This window comes from Pteronotus mesoamericanus, unplaced genomic scaffold (genome assembly GCF_021234165.1).
Source record: "Pteronotus mesoamericanus isolate MK-2021 breed Mesoamerican mustached bat unplaced genomic scaffold, CSHL_Meso_final scaffold_21, whole genome shotgun sequence".
NCBI classification, from domain to species: domain Eukaryota; kingdom Metazoa; phylum Chordata; class Mammalia; order Chiroptera; family Mormoopidae; genus Pteronotus; species Pteronotus mesoamericanus.
In genome coordinates this window covers 3,154,744-3,177,028 of record NW_026555310.1, presented here as the reverse complement: position 1 = coordinate 3,177,028, position 22,285 = coordinate 3,154,744, and the positions used below count along the sequence as shown (strand labels likewise).

The 22,285-nt window shown below is 53.5% G+C and overlaps 1 protein-coding gene across 1 annotated transcript; it reads left to right on the top strand.

Moving 5' to 3' along the window:
- Window positions 1-1,098: 1,098 nt before the first annotated feature.
- Window positions 1,099-1,359, top strand: SMIM41 (small integral membrane protein 41). Its single transcript, XM_054590790.1, has one exon. The coding sequence runs from the start codon at window positions 1,099-1,101 to the stop codon at window positions 1,357-1,359; it is 261 nt and encodes an 86-aa protein (XP_054446765.1).
- Window positions 1,360-22,285: the final 20,926 nt, after the last annotated feature.

The following is a 22,285-nucleotide window of genomic DNA, read 5'->3' as shown; positions in this document are numbered from 1 at the left end:
CTACCTGGCCTGCTGTGGTCCGGGGACCTTTTCCTCCTAGCCGGCCATCAGCTCATCTCTTCTGAGCGGGTGGATGGTACAGGTGTTCGCCAGCAGTGCGTTTGTTTTAAAGAACTGGAGGTTGCTACAGGAGTTTTCAGGAGACCTGGGCAACAGGGTCTCCCTCCATCCCAACCTTCTCATTTTCTGCACCCAGACTCTGCTCCATGCTCCGACGCTGGCTTGGCTGTAGGATAACCAGCGGGCAGCAAGCTCCCTTTGGTGGGCAGGACAGTAACATCTCTGTCCCTTTTGGCATTGAGATTTCCCCAGAGGTAGGGGACTAATTTACTCAAGGTCAGAACCCAAGGCTTGGTGACTCAAATCTGCTTTCCCATTGTTTTGTAACTCTCCTTGACCCCTGGGGCCTGAGCAAAGGAATGGGGGTATGCCCTAAAATCCCCCTGCCCCCTTTTCTCCCTGCATGGGGCCAAGGAGGCACTGGCCTGCTTGTCCACCCCCAGGAGGCTCCCAAAGGGTGGGAAGGATACATGCCGCTCAGGTCTTAGAGGCTGCTCATTGACCTGGGCCATCAAGCAGTACTGAGCTTTGCCCCAGGGCCAGGGAGCCCAGACATGGGGATGGTTCTTGCCGGTCCTGTGCCTTGCTAAGCTGGCAGAACCCCAGCCAGCGCCTGGGATGGGGTCTGGAAGAGCTTTTCAGGGTTCTGAGTAAGGTGACATCTCTTGACTTCTTTTGCCAAGAGGGAGGGAGAGCCTCGGGGACAGGATTCCTGATTTTGGCTGGTTGGACGCCAGTGGGCCAGATTGGCGTGCCTCGGTGTGTGGGCCTTTGGGGCCAGAAGATCTGTCCCCCGCCCGGAAATCTGGGCCATAGTTCATACTGGAGGAGCCCTTTGTCTAGGAAGGGCCTGAGCGGCTCTGCGCAAAGGGTGGGGACTTAGGGGTGCTTGGGACCCGCCCCTTAAGGCCCCTTCCGGATGCTTGTGGTCCGCCCCGAGGCCCGCCAGCTAGCTCCAGCTCCCACACGTCTGACCATCTGGCGGTCTCGCGCACATCAGGGCACATCTGGGCACATCTGGGCAGCTGGCGCTGAAGCATGAACGCCTCGCAGGCGGGCGCTACGGCCGAAGCCGCGTGGCTGAGCTCCTGCTGCAACCAGTCGGGCGTGCAGCCGGAGGTCCCAGAAGGGCCGCGCCTGGTGCAGGCAGCTGTGCTGAGCGTGCTGGCACTGCTCGTTCTCTGTGGGGTCCTGTTCCTCGGAGGTGACCTCCTCCTCCGAGCCCAGGGCCTGACTGCTCTGTTGGCCCGTGAGCCGCGCACATCCCCTGAGGCTGAGCCCGGCAGCGACGACTCCTAGGCACCCCGCTGCGCTCCAGGTTCCGACTGTCCAGGCCACCCTCGAACTCCGCGCAGGACTTCATGGAAGCTGCCGCGGGTGCCGGTGCCTCCAGGAGCGTGCCCATGGCCCCTGCGGAGAAGCGAGGGCTCGGGTTCCTGCCCTTGAGGCCCGCGGGCTGCGTAGGTGAGGAAGGGCAGAGGGGGTACAGTCATACCAGTTCTTCAGCGCCTCTGGTTCGCGCCTCTGGAAGTCCCCGGCGTGGGGACGCAGCTGCTCCCACCCCCACCTCATGTGCTGGGCTGTGAGGGATGGGGCTGCCCCTTCCCCGCATCATCTCTCCTGCAGGGGCGCCCCCACCCAAGTGCTTTTTCTAGAGCAAGCGGTCACAAACTGAGAGGGGGAGGCAGGGCGCGCAAGAGGAGGGCATCTGGAGGGGCCGCGGTGTACCTTGGAGTCTTTCTTCCCCACACCCACTTTGCTCCTGCTCCAACTCCAGCGTCCCGGCACTGCCCATTCCACTGGAAGGTGGAGGATAGGCTGCGGCAGAAACTCGGACACCCTGGGCCTTTGGCTTCTGTGTCCCCCCTCCCCTCCATCTAAAAGTCTGTCTTGGTGGGGTTGGGGGGGTGTTGAGAAAGATTCCTCACTGTGACCTCCCTCCTGAGGCAGGGATAGGAGGGCAGAGCCAGGGGTCTGGATGACCCTGGGGGGTGGGGAAGTGTGCAGGGGGAAGGGGGACTCCCCCAGCCCCTGCTCAGGTTGGGGTGGACAGAGGTGTCCCACAGCAAGGAGTTTTGGGGTGTGTTTGGGGGATAGTATTGGATGGAGGTTGCTAACAGCTGGGGGGAGCCTCAGTAGCACTTTCTCCAGGAAGCTGGGGCTGATGATTCCCAGCTGTGGGGTCCCTCCAAGGACGGGAACCATCTGGAGGGAAGGGCCTGGGTGGCCTAAAGACTAGGTGATTTCAGGCCAAGGCCACCTTGGGCAGAGCCACAGAGATTGGGCAGAGAAGCCTTCACTGCCCTTCTCTACCATTCAGCATTGTATCTGGGGGGGTCCTGGCCGATTTGTGGGTGTGGCAGTCCATTGGGGGTGTCTCTACCCCCGCCCCACTCTAAAACCCCTCCCTGCTTGCAGAGGCAGAGTCCTGGCTTTCTTCTGAGAAAGCAGTTAATGCATGTGAGGAGGGGCTGGTGAGTGAGGGGCAAGGGGACAGTGTGGGCAGGGTGCTGCTAAGCAGCTGTGAAGCGGATGACCCGCGATCCCTATCCAGAGCAGCCCAGGGTGTGGTGCTAATCCCAGTGGCCAAGCCACTCTGGCCTTGCTGAGCTGTGGACATCTCACCTCTGGACGCCATCCTCACCCCTTTGGAGAGAGGGCTGTCTGGGGCGGTGAGGGGGCTGTGTGTGTCTGCTCCTGGCACAGGGAAGCAGGCTGGGTGCTGGGGACACACCGCGCCTCCCTGGGCTGTGTCCTGGGGGAGGGGTGGGAACTCCTTCTCTGTTGCATCCAGGTTCACGAACCCCGGATGAAGCCTGAGGCCGCCTGCTGCTTTTCCGTCCTTCCCCCGTGCGCTCCTCTGCCTCCCCAGCTGGGTGGAGGACTCTCCGTGTCCACTGTGAACCCTTCGTTTTACACGTGGAAAAGCACAGAGAGAAGAAAGTGATGTGCCCAAGTGAATGACAGAACTGGAACTGGACCCTGGGGCTCCTGATTCTGAGCTCAGGGGTGGGGGTGGCATCTGAGTGAGAAGTCCTCCCTTAGGTTACCCATCTTGCTCTGTCCCCACCTCCCCACTTCCTACTACTCTTTGCTATTCTGATCCCCCCAACCTCCTAAAGAAACCAGAACCCCAAACCCTCGTGTTACTGCCTCCCTCCTGTCCGTCCTTCCCAGCAGCCTTGTTAGGTACCTGCTTGCTGCGGGGGACAGCTTTCCAGATGCTGCAGCAGCTCCTCAGCCAGCTGGGCTCAGCTTTCCTGGTCTGAACCTGAGGTTGGGGATGGGCTCAGAGGGTCACCTGGACTATACATCTGTGAAAAAAACCCAGTGGCCAGAGCAGGGGGATCAGAAGTAAGGGTGATGACTTTGGATTGGCCTTTGGGTTCAAGTCTGGGTGGTTTTAGGGGCCTAGAGAGATTCAGTAGAGGCCAGGGCTGTGTCCCAACACCATCATGTCTGCTGACACCCAGGCAGGGCTGAGGGGAGGAGGAGAGGGGGTAGGCAAAGGCTTTCTTTATCCAACTTTCTGCATTTGCTGTCCCTTCCGCTCAAGGCCTGTTGAGTCAGGGTGTGTCATGAGCTGGGGACCTCAGTGTTCCCTGGGAAAGATACTGAGATGTTTGCTGTGGAACCCTGACCCTGGTCAAGGCTGCCAGACAGAGTGGGAAGGAAAGAATTTAGGAAGTTGGGAAATGGGCGCTGCTGCCACCCCATCTCTCAGGTTACAGCCGGGAGTGAGGGGTGGGGGAACGGGTGCAGACCGGAGCGCCACGGAGCGAGGCTGGGCATCTGGATCCTTGGCAAGCTCTGTCCGTCTGCACAGTCCTTGGGGGAACGATGGGCCAACAGTTGGGTGGAGATCCTGCCTTAACTTTCCTCTGGCCCCTGAGTTTCACCCTGAGCTGGAAAACACTGTTGGAGTTTATCCAGTTCATTCCTTGGCTTCCACACAGCGCAGCTCCCTTTCCAGCAAAGATGAGGCCGGCTGTCTCGTACAGATTCCTGAGCCTTGCGTGGTCTGCTCTGCGGAGAGTGCTCCCTCAGCCTGCTGGAATTCTGCTGCGTTAGATCCACGCACGGTGCACACGACTGACGGAGAAACCTGGGTGTGGTGAGACCTCCACCGAAGATCCTTGCACTCAGCTGCTGCCTCTCATGAGCTTCACTCAGCCTCCTGAAGTCCTCGTGGGCGTCGGGCTGCAAGGTCAGGAATGAAAGCCCGTGGGCCACTGCAGTGTGTCCTGGGCGCTGAAGTGGCCACGCACCCTGGATACTCTGCAGCAGACGCTGGCTGTGCCCCTTGCCTGCTGGGCCTCTGAGGACATGCACATGTCCTGTGTCTGGTATAAGGTGGCCGTAATCTGACAGACCAGTGACTGGTCCCTGCTGAGAGCTGTGGGTCAGTGTCACCCATGTGGAAGTCTTGGGTGCCCCAGCAATGACCCATCAGTTGCTGTGGCTTGTTATTAAATCTGCTGGTAATGCAAGTGTGTGGTATATAGTCTATGTTTCCAGCTCCTGACTCTTGGAATCAGTGGTGCCCCCGCCTCTCCTTCCAGTTTGAACTGTTTGTGGCAGATACTGAAATAACAGCTCCAGCCAGGGCCTCTCTCCCCAGGTCTCTCCCTGGTGGTGGCTTTTCGAGTCTCAGGTCCAGATCTAAAGGTGTGGGAGGAGGCAGACAGTAATTTTCACCCAACACTCTGCTGCCGCCATGTGGCCAGTGTGGGCAAAACCGGCTTCATTCTACCAGGTATATTGGGGTCTGAGCAGAGTCCAGCCCCAGCTGGTGCTTCAGAATGAGAGTGGATTTTGTGGTTGTGCTCAGTGAATTCTAGATTGTAAACTTGCCTGAACCTCAACCTGTCTCTTTTTTAAAGATTTATTTTATTTATTTTACTTTTAGAGAGAGGGAAAAGCAGGGAGAGAGAGAGAGGGAAAGAAACATCAATGTATGAGAGATTCGGTTGCCTCTCACACACTCCCACCCAGGGACCTGGCCCGCAACCCAGACACCTGCCCTGCCCTGACCGCGAGTTGACCTGGCAACCTCTCGGTTAGCTGGCCAGCGCTCAATCCGCTGAGCCACACCAGCCAAGGCTCAGTCTCTTTATTTATAAAACGAAGGCAACAACGTCCTTCTGAGGATGAAATATGTAATGTGCTTGTCTATAGATAAAAGATTTCTGCACTGCAATGATCGTGTAATGTTATTATTTCCTCAAACCTGACCACTCCCAGAGAAGACAGAGTGTCACCCACCCTGTGTTTGGGGACTGCTTCATTTCTTTGTCTTTTCCATGAGTATTTATGGAGTGACGGCTCCGTGCCAGGTGTGCTCTGAGGGCTGGGGATGAGGAGGTGAATGAGACGGAGCTATTGCGCTTGAGGGGCTCACAGTCCAGTAAAGAGCGTTGCTCACAGAGCTAACGTTAACAGCTGATAAGAAGCGCCAGTGTTGACAGATGCAAGAGCACAGAGCGATGGGCTCATAGAGGAGGCATGGGCTGAATGGGTGTTCATGGACGAAGAAGGGGAAGAAAAACATTACGGGCAGAGGTGCAGAGGGGTGTGGGCCAGGGTGCCCTAAAAGCAGGGTAGTTAGAGCAGAGTGTGGAGGGAGGTGAGACCAGAGAGCTGAGAAAGGGATGGGATTTACCTAAGGTGGGACCATGGTAAGATATGGATCTTAGGGAATTAGGTTAACTTCGCAGGCTGGACGTAGAGTTGGCAAGGAGGCTGTGGTCAAAAACTGGCAAAAATGGTGGTGGCCTGGACTAGGGTGGAAAGGGAGGGGACAGACTGGAGTGGTATTTGGGATTCAGGCTTTGGTTACTAGTTGGACGTGAGGGACGAGGAAGAGGGAGGGGGGAGGATGGCGCCCTAGCTCCTGGCCTGGATTGCGGGGGTGGGGGGGTGCCTGCCACCCACCAAGGTGATGTGTGTCAGTTAGTACTCTCTGGTCTGACTTTACAGGGAACCCACACGATGTATGGCTTGAGCAGAAGGAAATTTATCGGCCCGTGTGGCCGCAAAGCCGAGGGGGTGGTCCTCAGGCCTGCTGTGGGTCAGGCCTGAGGAGGAGGGCAGGGCCTCGGCCTTTTCTTGGCATGGTTGGTCGTCTGCTCGCCTCTGCCAGCCTCCTGGGGACTGTCTTGTGGTCGGAGCGAGGGCTTGGGGTCATGCTGCTGGGTCTGAATGCTGGCACCACATTCACTAGCTGTGCAACCAGAGAAGGTGCCTACCTGCTCTGTGGCTCCCTTCCCTCCCCTTTAGAGCGTGGAAAAGCGGCGCTGGGCTAGTGCATTTTTGTGAGGACAAAATGTGATTCACACATGTAGAGTGTGCATGTTATTAGTTCCACGTGAGGCAGGATGTTGACTTTATGGGCTCTCAAATCTATCAGGAAAGAGGGGGGTCATCTCTGAGTTCATTCAGGCCAAACCCCTGGATCAACTGTGACCGGGCCTGTTTGACTCTGTGCTAACCCCAAAGTACTGAGCTGTAAGTATGGAATGTTCTAGGCCTAGGTCATTGCTCTACTCAGACTGGTGGTGGGGTGGGGTGAGACACCCCAAACCACAGGGCCAAAGGAGGGGCATATCTTCTCACCAAATCTAGGCCTGTTTCAGTCCCGAGGTGAACAGATGCTTGGTGGCTGTAAACCAACTCAGCTGCTGCAAATGGAAGGCCACAGGGGGCGCTGATGAGTTTGGTTCTTGCGTGGGGAGTTTGAGGCAGTCAGGGACATCCAAGGGGAGCTGTCAGGTGGACAAGTAGCAGGTGGAGCTGGGGCTCAGCAAAGAGAGTTCTGGTCCCTGACGCTGCTAGAGATGGAAAATGGAACTGTGGGAACAGATCAGCTAGGGGTGGGGTCGCTGGGGCATGAAGGGAGGAGACTGAGCATGCAGGGTCCCCCACTCACAGGCAGGGCAGGGGAGGAGCTGGCGAGGGGGTGGAGGAAGTGCAGTGAGGAGGTGGGAGGGACATGCGAGGCAGGCAAGGAAAGATTTTGGAACTGAGGGTGCATGTGACCAGGAGTGTCAGCGCCCTCAGCAGTTTCAGTGTGCTAGGAAGGGACATGTGGCCTGAGACCTAGGAGGGAGGGCCAGGTGAGGGTGGCCTCTTCATGCACCTCATAGCCCACCTGAGCTGCCTCTGCCACTACCCTCAGCCTCGGAATAAAGGAGCCCCATACAGATGAAAGTGGGAATGTGGTTCCCACTGGGCCAATGAACTCACTGTAGAGAGAAGAGGGTTTTTTTTTTTTTGGTTTTTTGTTTGGTTTTTTAAAAATATAGTACATGCCTTTGGACAGTGTGAATGCTTTACCATGCACATGTCTCGCCTAGGCAAAGTAAAACAATAAAAAAGCAACACACACACGAACCTTATCTCACTGCAGCCTACTTTTGTGAGTGTGGCATCCCATTGGAGAGTCTGAGCCTGCAGCCACTTTAGCCACGCCTGCCACCTCTGTCTCCTGTGTCTCTGAGCCCTGACTTTATATGCTGTGCTTTATGGGCAGACCTTCTATTCTCCCAGCCTCCTCATTCAAACATCTGCTCGATGGTCCCCTGACCTTGTCACCATCGCCTTCCCTGTTCCTCAGCCCTCCTACCCCTGCTTCCTTCCCCTCCGGGTTGGCTTCTGGTGCATACTCAGCCGTGCCCCTGCCCATTTCCTGACCTTGCTCCCACGGGGCCCTCCTGGTAGAACCTTAGCCCCGGAGGGCTGTGACTCTGTTCTTTGAACTTGCACCTGGGCTGCTGAGTGCCCCCAAAGAACATCCCAGCCCTGAGCAGACTGGTGGCGCCAAGAACGGTCACCAGGCCCTGCTGGACCCTTGCCAGGCCTGCCCCCCACCCCTCTAGCCAGCTCTCTGCCAAGGCTGAGTTGCTGCAAATCACCCCGACTCTCAATCCCTGCCCGCCTTTCCTTCTGTGCTCTGGGCAGATACCCTCACCTCCCGCTTCTCATGGGAGAGAGGCCCCAGAGCACAAGACTCCCTCCACTTGTGTCCCAGACCCACAAGCACACCTTCTCTGGAGCATCTTCGCTCGGGAAAGACGCGCGCTCCACCTCTCCATCCCACCCCTCCTGTATGCCCATCGTCCTTCTTCACCCCAGTTTTCTTAAGGCTTCTTTAATGCCTACTGGCTTCCACTTCGAAACACACTCAGGTTTCTTCCACCTTAAAATAGCCTTCTTCTCACCCAGTGCTTCTCCACTTACTACCCTGTGTCTGTCTTTGCGGCCAAACTTCTCTGAAGAGTTACCCGTGCTTGCCACCCCACGTCCTCAGCTCCTGCTTACTCCTCAATCCTCTCCAGCAGCTTCTGCCTACATTGGCGGCTCAAGGTCACCAGCCCCTGCGTGGTTGCTCTGAAGCCTCTTTTCAGCACGTATCCCAGCTGCCTCCTGGACACCCACACCTGGACACTCACCACTGCCGAGCCCCTCCTCCTCCCCAACCCCCCTGTGGCTCCTGTGACACTCCAGAGAAGCTTGGAGGCTGGAGAGGAGAGGCTGAGACCTTGGGTTCTGGAACAGCCCTGGGTCTCCACGCCGGGACCGCCACTTACTGGGTAATGGAAATCCTCCCTGCATTAGTAAAATGGAGTAAGGATAATACCCACTTTGGGAACCCCCACCCCCTCCTCCCCAGGTGATGTGTACTTCAACGTGTGGGAGCCTGGGCTCTGGACGCCTCCCTGGATTGAATCTAGGCCCTTCTCCCAGCTGCATTCCTTTGGGGGGACATCTTGCTTAGCTTGTCCCTGTCTCACCCCTCTCTGAGGGTCCTGTGCCAGGCCCCTCTCTCCTCCCCCAGCACTCGCACGCTAAGCGCCTCAGGACACTGTCCTAGGCCTCTCTCTCACCTTGCCTTCTGGCCCCAGGTGCTCCCCGCTCTCCGGGGACTGAAGTCACCCTCCGTATGCCAACAGCTCTGAAATCAAAAATCGGCAGCCGCAGCTTCACCTGGCTCCTGAGCACCCATTAATCCTGCTGTCCCTTCTACAGAGATTTACTGAGCAGCCCCTCTGGGCAGCCCCTGTTCTAGGTGCTAGAGAGAATGCAGGAGAAGAGACAGGATCCTTGCCCACAGAGCCCATGATCTGACGGGAAGGGATATTTGATGGATGCGTGAACAACTACATGAGGTAATTGCACACAGTGATTGTGCTGTGGAGAAAATATAACAGTGCAATGAGATGGAGACCTGTGGGGTGACTTTAGGTGGAGGTGGTCAGGGAACCTCTCCCAGGAGGTGACATTTGAGTCAATTCCTGACCCATGAGGAGGATCCAGCCAAGCGAAGCGCTGGGGCACAGCGTTCCTGCCAGAGGGACAGTGGGTGAAAAGGCCCTGCCCTGAGCATAAGATTGGCACCTCTGAGGGAAGGGAAGGAGGCTAGTGCAGCAGGAACTTAATGAGCGACAGGGGGGGTGGCTGGGCCAGGACACGGAGGCTCGTGGTGAGGGTGGCCTCGTTCCAAGCGCATGATCTTCACTCTTGCCATCTTCTGGCTCTCGGTGCGTGGTACCTCCCCCTCCCTTGCAGCCGTCCTTGATTCCCCTTTCTCCTTCCCTTCCACAGCCAGTCCATCACCAAATATGGTCCATGCTTTGGACCTTGGAGCTTTGCTCCATCTCTCTGGCCACCATCCTTCCCTCTCAATCTAGATGCCTTCACCCCATGACAGCTGCTCATCATTTGCAGTTGACAGTCCACGTGAACCCTTCTCTTTTCATGACTTTGTACCCCTTCCTTGCAAAATGCCAACTAGCTTTGCCTCCTTCTTGGACTGGTTTCCATGATAGGAACCACCATATTAGCTGGCAACTTCTCTGCCTGAGCCATCTGCTCAAATGTTAGCTCCATTAAGATAGGAATTTTTGTTGTTTTCTTCACTGCACATGGAGGGCTGTCAAGAAATACATTTTTGAATGAATAACATCATCTCAAACTTTTCCCAGCACAAGGTAGGGAGGAGGGGAAAAACTGTAAACGCATTATAACCCCTTTGTTTTCTCAAGCAAAAATGTGTTAATTCCCAGGAATGTGCTAGAACCTAACCAAGGCACATGAAGTAGATCATATGCTATGCTGCTGGTATAAACGGAAGCTTTAGAGAATGGCAACAACATTTAAGGAGAAAATTGGTAGATTTCCAGATAGTGTCAGACACATCTTTTGGAGTTGGCCACAATGAAGTTTTGCAAGGAAATCAAAGAACTACAGAATGCTTTTCATACTGTCAGTTCCTTAGACACCACTCTTCATGGGTTTGCCAAAAAAAAAAAAAAAAAAAAAAAAAAAAAATCAGCATATTCCCCCCCACTGTGTGGGAGCTGGGCGAAGAGGGACAGACCTGTGTGATTGGCTGATGATTTGAATAGCACGCTCTACACCTGGGAAGGCGTTCCGGAGGTTCCGGCAACAGTGGGCTCAGAACCAGCCGCTTCAAACGCACAGGCAGCCAATGAATGGAACAGTGTGCTCGCTGCCTGTTGGTTCTCGATTACGGACGTATATTTTTATTTAAAATGTCTTTATCAGATACCAAATGTTCCAGGAACTGTAGGCGAAATGAATTAAAAGTAGAAATAATATTTTGTCCTTTGTCATTTGAGAGAAATGATGAATATTTCATTTCAAAACCATTTGGCAGGAAGAAATGGCGTCCCCCCTCCTCTTCCCAGTGGCTGAGGTGGTGCTTCTTAAAGTGGGTTCATGCTCCTCCCGCCTCAAGGAACTTTAATGAAAAAGATTCTGTGGCCTAAGAAATTTGGGGAGTATTGTGGTATGCAAAGCTAAACAGGCTTCTTTACTCCAGTTCTTTTACGAGGCATGATTATGCCAATATTATAATTAATCTAAGAACGGCATAGAGGATTTTTAAGCAGATTTGGCCAAAGAATTATTTTTCCCCTTCCTCGTTTTTTTTTCGTTTAATTTTGAAAAGGAACATCTCATGGGACCAACATTCCAATAAATATACTTTGGGAAATGTCGTTTAAAATCTTTCCTTTGGAAGAGAAGAAAAATTTTGGAAAAAATTAGATTATATCACTTCAGATAGTGCATTTTCCTTACTTTGTCAGAACAGTATAAAATTAACTTTATTTCTCAGGACTGTAATGTCACATTACTAAATTTAAATTCACACCCCCCCCCCCCCAACAAAGAGTGTTTTAAAAAACACATTTCGGAACTACTCCTTATGTGAAACAAACCTCCACAAGGAGCAATGGCCAAATATGTTCATGAATTTTATACAGGATGCAAATGTGATCCCAGAATTTCAGTCTTGCCACAACTCTTTTACGCAGAGTTCACTGTAGTCTGTGGTTCTTGTGACAGTAGATCTTGGCTAGGTTTCCTTTAACATGTTGGATTGTCACAAATAAAGCCCAGTCCTCGAAGAGCTATTTTGTTTGCTTTGATCTGACCAATCCCTATAGCAGCTCAGCTCGCTTATTGCCTAAAATGAGCTGGGCTCAGTGGCCTGAGCTGTTGGCTGGGGAACGGGGACTGGGGGCCAAGCCAAGGGAGCCCGAGGACCTGACATACCGGCTCTGCAGGGAAATTGGCTGCACCGGTCTGGAGATTGGTAATATTTTACTGGACTAATGTGAGTTTACTTTGGTATGTTTTATCATGTTATACATTCTGAACTTTAATTTCTGAGTTGTAACTCTGACCACTGTGGTTACGGCTGGAGGCTGTCATGTGAACTTTGTGGCTGGACTAAAAGAATAGAAATGAACAGATTATTTATGAGCCTATTTTCTTATTAAAAAGTAAGTAATCACCCTGGCCAGTGAGGCTCAGTGGGTTGGAGCATCATCCCCTAAAGGTTGTGGATTCGGTTCCTGGTCAGGACACATGCCATGGTTGTGGGTTCCATTCCCAGTCGGGGTCCCTAGAAGAAGCAACTGATCTATATTTCTCTCTCACATAGATGTTTCTTCTCCTCTTCCCCCACTCCTGTCTTCCTTTTCTGAAATCAATAAGCATGTTCTCAGGAGAGGAATGAAAAAAAAAAAAAAAGCCCTGGCAGGTGTGGCTCAGTTGGTTGGTCACTGTCCCACAAACCGAAAAGGCCACCAGCTCAATTCTTGGTCAGGGCACATGAACTGCGTTGCGGGTTTGGTCCCTGGTTGCATGGTGTGTAGAAGGCGGCCAAGGCCAATCGATGTTTCTCTCCCTCTCTCTTCCCTTCCCCTTTCTCTCTCTCTCTTAAAAAAAAAAAAAAGTAAGGAGCCCTTTGGAAGTAACCTTTTTGGAAGAATTAACCCATGGGCTGCCAGTTTGCGATTACTGGTGACTGAAAAATCTCTGTCTCCAGCTTTAATTCTCCCCTGAGCACCGGAGCCACATACAGAACTGTTTACCAGGTGCCTCCACCTGGATGTCATGTGTCCCAAAGGGTCTCAATCCCACATGTCCAAAATGGAGTTGACCGTTTCCTCCGTGCCTGTTCCCCCGAGATTCCTGTTCTCAGTGATGATACAGCAAGCATCCAACCACCCAGACCACGCTGGGCGTCTCGCTATGCTCTCCTTCCTTTCCTCTTCACATTCAGATCATCACCATGACTTATGTTTTTGTTCTAGAGACTAACAATCTCTAGCATCCATGCCCTCTTCTCCGTTTCCTTGCCACTGTCTTTGGGCCCTTATCTTCTCTTACCTGGACAATTTCCACAGCCTCTAAGGTGGTGTCCCTGCCTCCAAATCTTCTTCCTTCCCGCCCTTCCTCTAGAGCTGTGCTATCCAATACTGTAGCCACTAACCACACGTGCCTATTTAAATGAATTAAAACTAAATAAAATGTAAAAATTCAGTCCTTCAGTATTAGTAGCCACATTTCAAGTGCTCAGTACTCATGTGTGACTAGTGGCTTTCATATTGGACAGTGCGGATTTAGAACAATTCCATTACTGCAGAGAATTCTACTGTACGGTGTTGCTCTGTGATTATGTTAATGTCTAAAACTTCCCTGGTTGTTCATTTCCCTCTGGATAAAGTCCAGATTCCTTAACCTATTGTACGCCTCCACCCCACCTGGCCGTACCTGTCCAGAGGCACCTCCCCTCTTGTCTCCACTTGTACCCTTTGTTCCAGCCGTCCCAGCTCCCTGTCTCTGCTGATTCTCTCCTGCCTTCATGCCTGGCCACCTCTGGCCCTGCAGCCTGGAGCCCCTTGTTTATCTGCATGACCCCAGGCTCAGTTCAAACACTGCTCTTGTTTGGGGTTTTGTAGTGCCCCATCCAGGCCCACACACCTGCCTGCATCCCGTGTACATTACCATTGGCACTGCCTTACTGTAGCGCTTAACACTCTGTTGATAATTTGTCTGTCTCACTCTGTGCGCTCTAGCTGTGCTTCCTGCCCATCTGCATTGCCCAAGCCTAGCCCAGTAGGTTGCTCCAGAGGTAGGAATGGGGGTGGGTGGGAAACACAATCTTTTTTTTTTTAAATTAAATTTATTGATGTTGGCGGGGAGGGCTGAGATTTGTTGTTCCACTTATTGATACATTCATTGGTTGATTCTTGCCCTAATTGGGAATCAAACCTGCAACATTGATATATTGGGATGACACTGTAACCAACTGAGCTACCTGGCCAAGATCTTTTTTTTTAATCCTTCTGAGGATTTTGGTTTAAGAAAGAGAGGAAGGAGGAGAGTAAGGGAGAGAAACATTGATCTATTGCCTCTAGAACTCACCCAGACCTAGGCATGTGCCCTGACCAGAAATGAACCTGAGACCTTTCAGTTTTTGGGATGAAGTTCTAACCAACTGAGCCACAATGGCCAGGGCGGGAATACAATCTTGAAAAGCAACTGCAGCTAGCAGGAGGCTTTCATTTACAAGGACACTCCTCACTCACACTGAATTAAGCAGTAAAGGGGGTTTATCAACTCAACCAACTGGCCCGTGCAGAGGAAAGATGGACATCAGGGCTGACTTGACTTGGACTCAGCAGGTAAAGGCCTGGGGAGTCCGGTCTCTTTCCATGCAGGCGATGCGCCGCCTCTACCTGAGACTGGCACCCTCGTGTGGCCCAAAGGGGTACAGCAGCTTGATCTGTGGCTTCCCAGTCCAGGTCCTGGGAGGAAGGGAAGGCAGCTTTTGGAAGCTCTTCTAGAAAACTGAGGAAGCAACTTCTCAGAGAGCCCCAGCAAACTCTTGTTGGCCCAGATGGGCCATGTGCCCACCCTGACTGTGTAACTGGCAGAGTGAGGGCCTGGTCTTGTATGCCTACCCTAGGGATCCATGGAGGAGCCAGTTTCCCACAAAGCATATGGGTTGCCTGGGGACATGTGTGGACATAAAATAAAATTAGGAATGTTACTAAGAAGAGGGGGAGTGGTTGTCGGGGGAGGCACCTGAGAGCCACCTGAGCACAGCAGCCCTCCCCTCGGTGGTTAGCCAGGGGGCAGCAGCACCTTCCCAATCAGGAGTGGGTAAAAACTGGAGGGCACCCCATTCTTTCTCTCCCCAGACCCAGGGCAGGACAATCTCTGTCCACAGTCCACAGCTACTTAGTGCAAAAGTCTGGGAAGGTCATGCCAGGGGAGCTGATCAGAACCCCCTTTACTCCCATACATGCTGCCTCCTCACCTGAATGCCTTTTTTTTTTTTTTTTTTTTTTTTTTTTTTAGAGAAGGCGGGGAGGTTGGGAGAAAGGGAGAGAAACATCAATGTGGGAGAGAAACATCTATGTGAGAGAGAAACATCGATTGGTTGCCTCTCTCATGCCCCAAACCGGAGACCCGGCCTGCAACCCAGGCACGTGCCCTGGCTGGGAATTGAGCCTGTGACCTTTCAGTCTGCAGGATGACTCCCAACTCACTGAACTGCACCAGTCAGGGCATCCCCCCCACCCCCCGCCCCCCACACACTCGTACTTACGCAATGGGTGGGAGCAAGGGAGAGCCATCTGTTTGAGCTTGAACTTCCTCAGATAAGCTCCCAAGGTGCCCTGAAAGTGTGCTAGGGGAATAGAAGGACCTCTCATTTCTTCATAAAGACACTCTGAGTCAAAGAACATAATCCAGTCCAGAGTCCTTTTCTCCTGATTGCACAAGGCCCTGGGGGACCAGGAAACAATGAGGGAATGGGGACCCAATGACTTCCAGAGCAAGACAGGCACCTTTCAAATGTGGAAATGCTCTTCCCGAAATCTCATTTGTCTGAACTTCTTGTCCCTGGAGATGCTGTAAGTGTTCATGTAGGCTGGAGTCACCCAAGAAAAAACTGGTGCGTCTCTAGCTCTCTTTGGAGGGAATCCTGAAAAGGAATCAAATGGGAGGATTCCGGTCATTGTGGGACTGCACCCACCTTCTCCCAGCCCCAGCCCCAGCCCCCGTAAGGGTAGGCAGCAACGCAGGCCTCCCCCGCCCCCACCCTGCCGAAGCCTGGGGTGGTATTTAGGGCCGCAGGGCTCAGACCTGAGGCTGTTATGAAGGAAGGTGATGGGGGAATGATGCTGGGAGCCAGACAGTTTCCCGAAAAAGGAGCAGATGTCTGAGGGAGGGGAGAGAGCTGCTGGGGGGCTGGCGGCGGCCTGCAGGCCGGAGAGCAGCTGGGAGAGGGGCAGCTCTATGTGGGAGAGTCCCTTCCCTGGAAAGACCCAAATTTTTAGGTACATTCCTTAGTGAAATGCAGTGGAAAATCCAAATGATTTGAGGCTTTAACTGCTTCCTCTCAGAAGAGGTAATTCCCTTTTATGTAAACACTTCAGTGAATAAATTTGCATATGTAGCCAAACTGTCTGTGTGGGAGATTTAAGGGACATGGTGGCAAAGGGAACCAGTGTCATCCTATCTCCCACTTTCCAGCAGAGAGGATGTCAGCTTACTGAGGCCATGAGGTCCATGGGGGTGATGGATGGCTCTGGAGGTGGCAAACAAGGGCAGGAAAAATAAACCAGAGGACATGCCAGAGAGATAAGAGACTTTATTTATTTATTTATTTTAATATTTAGAGTATTTTTAAAAATACGTTATTTATTTTATTTTTAGAGAAGGGAAGGGAGGGAGAAAGAGAGAGAGAGAGAGAGAGAGAGAGAGAGAGAAACATCAGTGTGTGGTTGCATCTCACTGGGGACCTGGCCTGCAACCCAGGCACATGCCCTTCACTGAGAATTGAACCGGCGACCCTTTGGTTCACAGACTGGTGCTTAATCCACTGAACCACACCAGCCAGGGCCCCATTCCTGATTTACTCAGAGAATAGGAAGTTCTGCTGCCCCCACCCTGAGAGAAGGGGACAGTGAACTCCTGCCTTGTCATCCTTGCTGGCATGGTGTGCTTGCTCTCAGCATCCATTCCCTTCTCCTTTGAGGTGCCTTCTGTCCCCTCAGAGGCCAGAATGCCAGACACCACACTGCTCAGTCTCCCTGGCAGCTAGGCGCCCCCAAAGATGGAGGTGCTTTGGGGGTTGTCTTCCTCCTGCTGTTTCTGCTGCCCAGCAAAGTTGGGGAAGGTGGTTGTGGTATCTGGCCTCTGTGTCCCAGTGTCTGATCATGATCGTCCTGGGCGACAGATAGTAGTTGTGGTGATGGCAGCATCAACAACAGATTCTTGATCCGTGGATGGCGATGTGGTATGTTGGTGTGTCCTTGACTTCAACAGTTCCATCGGAAACCTCCTGCCTTGCAAACTGCCATCTGCTGCCTCCAACCATGATTTTATATGCGCCTAATTCCTTGTATTGAATCCCTTTTTCACACCCAGAATGGTTTGTTTTCTGCACTGCTGGTGCAGTAGGCACTCAGAGAAGGCTGGTTTGAATGAATGAAAACAGAATGTCGCATCTACTCCTACAACAGATCTTTGGGGCCCTTGACTCTAAAAGAGAGAGGGCCACACCACAGTGACAATGGGAGGTAGGGAGGAATCCTTGGACGTGCAGGACCGGATGGGCGTCCTGTTTTTCAGAAGCCAGTGGGATGAGGGCAGGGAGAGTGCAGGTGGGGTGAAGCAAAAGCTTGCAGGAGGACCAGCCTCTGACTTAAGGGCAACAGGGAGGGCCCTTTACCTGAGAACCTTAGACCCCGCTTCTCTCCTTTCCTCCCCCTTCCCAGGCGTCCAGTCAGGATGGACCTTTGGTGAAAAGCAATAGCTCAGGTGCTCCCTCCTCCTCTCTCAGCCACAGCTGCTCTCTGGAAAGATCTGGTGAGCCCATTGAGGCCTACAGGACAGTCCCAAAGGCAGCTGAGCTTGGAAGACCTGTTTTAGAATAAAAGTCCCTTCTTGATCAAATACGAAAGCTCTCCCTGGGAATTTGAGGCTTTAGCTGTGGAAGAAAGGCAGCCATTTTTTTATATTGGAACACCCTGAAATCTTATAGGTGAGCCCACTGAGGAGATAATCCTCACGGGGTGTCATTTATGGTGTTACAGAATGTGGCAATTTTAAGCATGGTCCCAAAGTCTTCGATACTTTTTTCCATTGAAATGGGATCTATGTCCCGCCCTGTTGAAAGTGGGGTGGGGGGAGCTGCGACTGCCCCACCAATAGAATACGGTGGACACAAAGCCATGTGCCACAAAAAGGCTTACACTGGCTTTGGCCTCTGGGAATTCTGTTTTTCCAATGTGTCTCTCTGGGCATTTTCCTCCCGGCACCTGGCTGCTGTGCTGTGGAAGCCCCATGGAGAGGGCCTTCTGGGTGTCCCAGCCGAGGCCAGCTTTTGAATCATCTGGTCCAGATTTGTGAGTGAAGAAGCCGGTGGGACGATTCTAGCCCCAGATGTGCAAGTCACCCCTGGCCACTGGAGTCCTCCCAACTGAGGCTCCAGGCTCCATTCCTGACACGCGGCCTGTCCCCAAACCCCCACTGACTCTGAACCGAATACCATGGGTGCTGTCTCTGCCACTAAGCTGTGGGTGGTGGGAAACAATGTACCGGCTAATGGCAACGCGGGGCCCTGCCCATGCAAAGGCCCTTCTGTGGCGCCCCTGCCAAGTCCCATGTCCAATGGGTTGTTGTGGGAACAAGGCATCGTTAGAGTCGCAAAGCCCAGGTGCACTTTGTGAGACCTGCCAACTGACTGTTGCAGTCCATTACCCAGACCTTGGAGGTCTGAGCTTGAACCCTGGGCAGGCTTCCTGAGGCACGTTCCCCAAATATCGGCTTCTCATGCTACGGGAATAATTGGTCTGAATTTGCCTGAGTGAGTCAATAACAATTCTCATGTCTGTCTGAGGAGCAAAGACTGAGCAGGCAGACCTGAATTTTGAGACTGGCTCCACTAATACTGTCTCTGGGCCTTTCAGCATGTCTCTGTGCCTCTGTTTTCCCACCTGTAAAACAGGCTTGTGTGAGGGTGAGGTCACGTGTGAAAAGCCTCAGGTGCAGCGACTGGTCCCCTTGGAAACAGCCAACCTTCTGCTTGGAGCTGTTGATAATGGAATAGCTTCAGGGGGAAACAAGTGGTCAAACTAAGTGCCCGGGGTGACAGGCAAGGGCATCTCTGGGTAGGTCCTCAGTTCACTGAGAGGTTAGCTGGGCTAGCAATTCACCCGCTGCATTGGAGGCACAATGTAACAGTGGCTTAAAGGTGGAACCTTGGTTCACTCCCACATGCGTCCTGGTGGGAGCATTCTGGGGCTGGAATACCTCCACAGAATCGAGTCTCAGGCTTTTTCTGTCTTGTTGCTCTGCAGGTTGATAGGCAAGTGTGATCTAAACTGACTTGCCACGGCCGCCTCTGGGTTCCAGCAAACAGGAAGGGACAAGGCAGGGAGAGCGGTGCTCCATCGTGGAAGCTGAACTCATGACCTCCAATCGCATCCTGTGCCCAACTACAGCTTTGGTTCCGTTCCTTCTCCAGGCAGGGGGGCAGAGATTAGGGGATGAAGGAAGTGTTGGCCATACAAGGCAAGGGGACTTGGGATGGGCCCACCTTTCCAAGCAGCTCAGCTGCTGAGGGCCCGGAGCCGGAGCTGGGTCACAGACACGGAGGACAGGACCCTGCCCTCTGTGAGCCCCCAGCTCCTCACAAAGCCAAGCCAGCGGGGTGTGTTCAGGCCATGGCTTTGGGGGCCAAGCTGTCCCGCCTGGGTCTCCGAGTTTTGGCCCTGACCAGGCTGTCCTGCCCGGGGGGAACCTGTCCTTGGACCATGGCGGCCTCTCTCCTGGAGGACCCCCCTTCCCCGAGTGTTGCCTGGTGCAGTGCCTTTGGCATTGTCGGTCAACAGTCACATGAAATGCGCTTTTCTTTTGTTCCTTATATCAAGACCCATGTGAGCCATTTTCACCAGAATTTATTATGAAGGGAAATCTTTGTCCCCACAGAGAAACTAATCTGCTTCCTGCAGATAGTAACAGATCAGATTTCCTCTTCCATCTTGGCTGCCGGGGGCTTATACATCACAGCATCTGCTGCCGCCCAGTCAGCCTTTTACAATCTCGGCTCTCTGGGGGCCTTGCCTTTTAGCTCTGTGTTGGTCTAGCCCTTAATCTTTGATACACGTTGCCTCCAACATTCTTTCTAGAAAGACATAGGCTATCCTCACTGATAAAATGGAAGATTAAGGCCCCTTTACTGGGAAGAAAACAGAACTGTGCCAGTGTCAGCATTGACCTGAGCTTCCCGCTGCTGGGGCAGAGGTTACGGGGCTGTTCTCAGGAAGGAGGGGCAGGAGCCAGGCCTGTGGTCAGCTTCTGAGGGGAAAAGGTGCGGCCTGTGGACGTATCTCCCGTCCACCCTGTCCACACGGCCCTCTTCCAGCGGCCCCTCTCTTTGCCTGCGGAATGGCTCCTCCGCCTACCTGGTTACCCAAACTAGACTCTTGGGCATCGTCCCTGATGCCACCCCCCCCCCCCAGCCCCCCAGGTCTCTTGGGAAGACAGAAATGTAACAGGGATTCCAATGAAGTGTTGGAACTGTCCTCGGCTTCAGCCCCCACCCTTGTAGGCTCTTGTCCATTCAGCAGCAGGAGGGCTCCCGGTAAATCCTTAAGTCAGATCGCATCAGTCCCTGGTCACGAGTCTCCAGTATCTTCCAGTCTCTTTCACAGTAAAGCTAAGTCCTGCCATGGCCTGCAGGGCCCCACATGACCTAGCCCCTCTGCCTCTCCGCCTGCCCTCCTAGCCGCCCCGCTTCCATCGCCCCCTCCGGCCACAGGGGCCTCCTGCCTTTGCCTGCACAGGACAGCTGTGTCCCCCCTCAGGCCTACGCTCTGGCTTCTCAGCCTGACGCTCTTTGGCTAACATCACCTTCTGATGAAACCTTCCCTGACCTCCCTATTTAAGTGTATAATCCCTCCTTCTTGTCATCCCCACCCCCCTCTCCTGTTTTATTTTTCTCCACTGCAACTACCATCTAACAAACTTTTTTAAAATAAAGATTTTATTTATTTATTTTTAGAGAGAAGTGAGGGGAGGGAGAAAGAGAGGGAGAGAAACATCAATGTGAGAAAGAAATATCAATCAGTTGCCTCTCATACTGCCCCGACTGGGGACCAAACCCACAACCCAGACATGTGCCCTGACCTGGAATTGAACCAGCGACCTTTTGCTTTGCAGGACGATGTCCAACCAACTGAGCCACACCGGTCAGGGCCAGACTGTGTTTTTCAGGACTGACTAGTTCGTAGGCTCAATATAAAATGCACATGTAGGCACCTCCTTAAAACATTATTAAAAATTCTAAGACAGTGACAGAACATTGAACCAAGTGTGGGAACCTTCTGAGTGGGGGGCCCTGGGCAACTGTGTGGCCTTCACACTCATGAAGTGGCCTGACAATGTCATAGGTATTTATTGATTGTCCCTCTTCCCCAACTGGAATGCAAGCTCCGTAAGAGCAAGGGGCTTGGGCTTGCCTGCCCTGCAGCAGGAGCCACAGTGTCCAGAACGCAGTAGGTGCAGGTAAGGATTTATTAGATGACCGACTAGGGGTCAGTGCAGAGAAGGAGCTCCTCACCCAGCTGGACGCGTAGGGAAAAGCTTCCCTGAGGAGGCACCTCGCAGGCAGGTCTGGAAATGTGGTGGGGGGAAGCCAGTGGGAGACAGGCGGCCGGTGAAAACAATGCTCCTGCCCGACGCTCACGTGGTGAAGTGGGAATGAGACCCCAAAGCCCACCCTCCAAAAAACTGACAACCAACCCTAAGTGGGTGTGGAGGTGGGGTTCCCTGGGGCAGGACCAAGGCCAGGCCGTCACCTAAGTCTTTGTAACCCTGCTGCAGGGTCCCCAAGCCTGGGGATTAGGGGGGTACTTGATCCAGGACCCCAGGGCACCTCCAGCACAACCCACAAGGCCAGGGAACAATGCCCACCCAGTCCCACACCCCTCGCCACACACTCCCGCAGCCGCACGCGCAATCCCAGCAGTCACAGCCAGACACGCGGGGGGCCGGCACCGACGCACCCTCAACCCCGCCTGCACTCGGCCTCTCGGTCCACACCCAGACTGGCCGTCCCTGAGGGCGCCTGGAAGTAACTGGGGGCACTTTCCGGGGACAGCATGACGCTCTACTGCACACAGGGGTGTGTCAGAAGCCTCTCTGATTTGGGTACTGATGTCAAAGTGGCCAGTTTTCACCCACAAGCTGGTGAGGCTGCCTTGGCTCAGTGCCTCCCACTTAGCTTGTGCTCAGTAAATGGAAGTTTACCTGACCCGTGCCTTCGGTGTTCTCAGCGGGGCTCTCCGGGAGACAGGCCCAGCGGAGGCAGGGTGGGTGGGTAATGACAAGCACAGGGCAGGCAGGGACCTTAGAAGCGGCTTGTCCACATTAAGCCCATTTTGGGAAGAGACTTGTCTAGGGATGGGGTCAGAAGCCAGAGAGGGGAGCAGCTCTGTAATGAATGTCCTTGCTTCCCTGCCATGTCTGCAGACTCTCCGCATCTTCAGAGGTGAGTGTTCACCTCCTGCTGGTCTCCACCCAATGTCGCTCACAGCCCTCAAGGCCAACGTGTCCATGACAAGTCCTTCAGCCACCTTCCCAGACCTGGCTCACCTATGGCTCCGGCCTTGGCCTTGCCATCTGCCCAGTGCCAGAAATCTGGGAGCTCATTTCATCCTTTCTTTTCCAGCCCTGGCCTAATCCATCACCAAGAGTAAGGCCGAATGGGAGGCAGAGCCCCTGCCTTTGCTGTTCCTCCCTCCACATTTGGGCTCATGTGGTCCCAGACCTGCCTTTTTCTCTCCCCTGCTCCTGGTTCACCTCTCTAACTTGGACCTGGGTGCTCAAGAAG

Coding starts and splice junctions, on each gene's coding strand:
- SMIM41 (XM_054590790.1), top strand. CDS start 1,099: ATGAACGCCTCGCAGGCGGGCGCTACGGCCGAAGCCGCGTGGCTGAGC.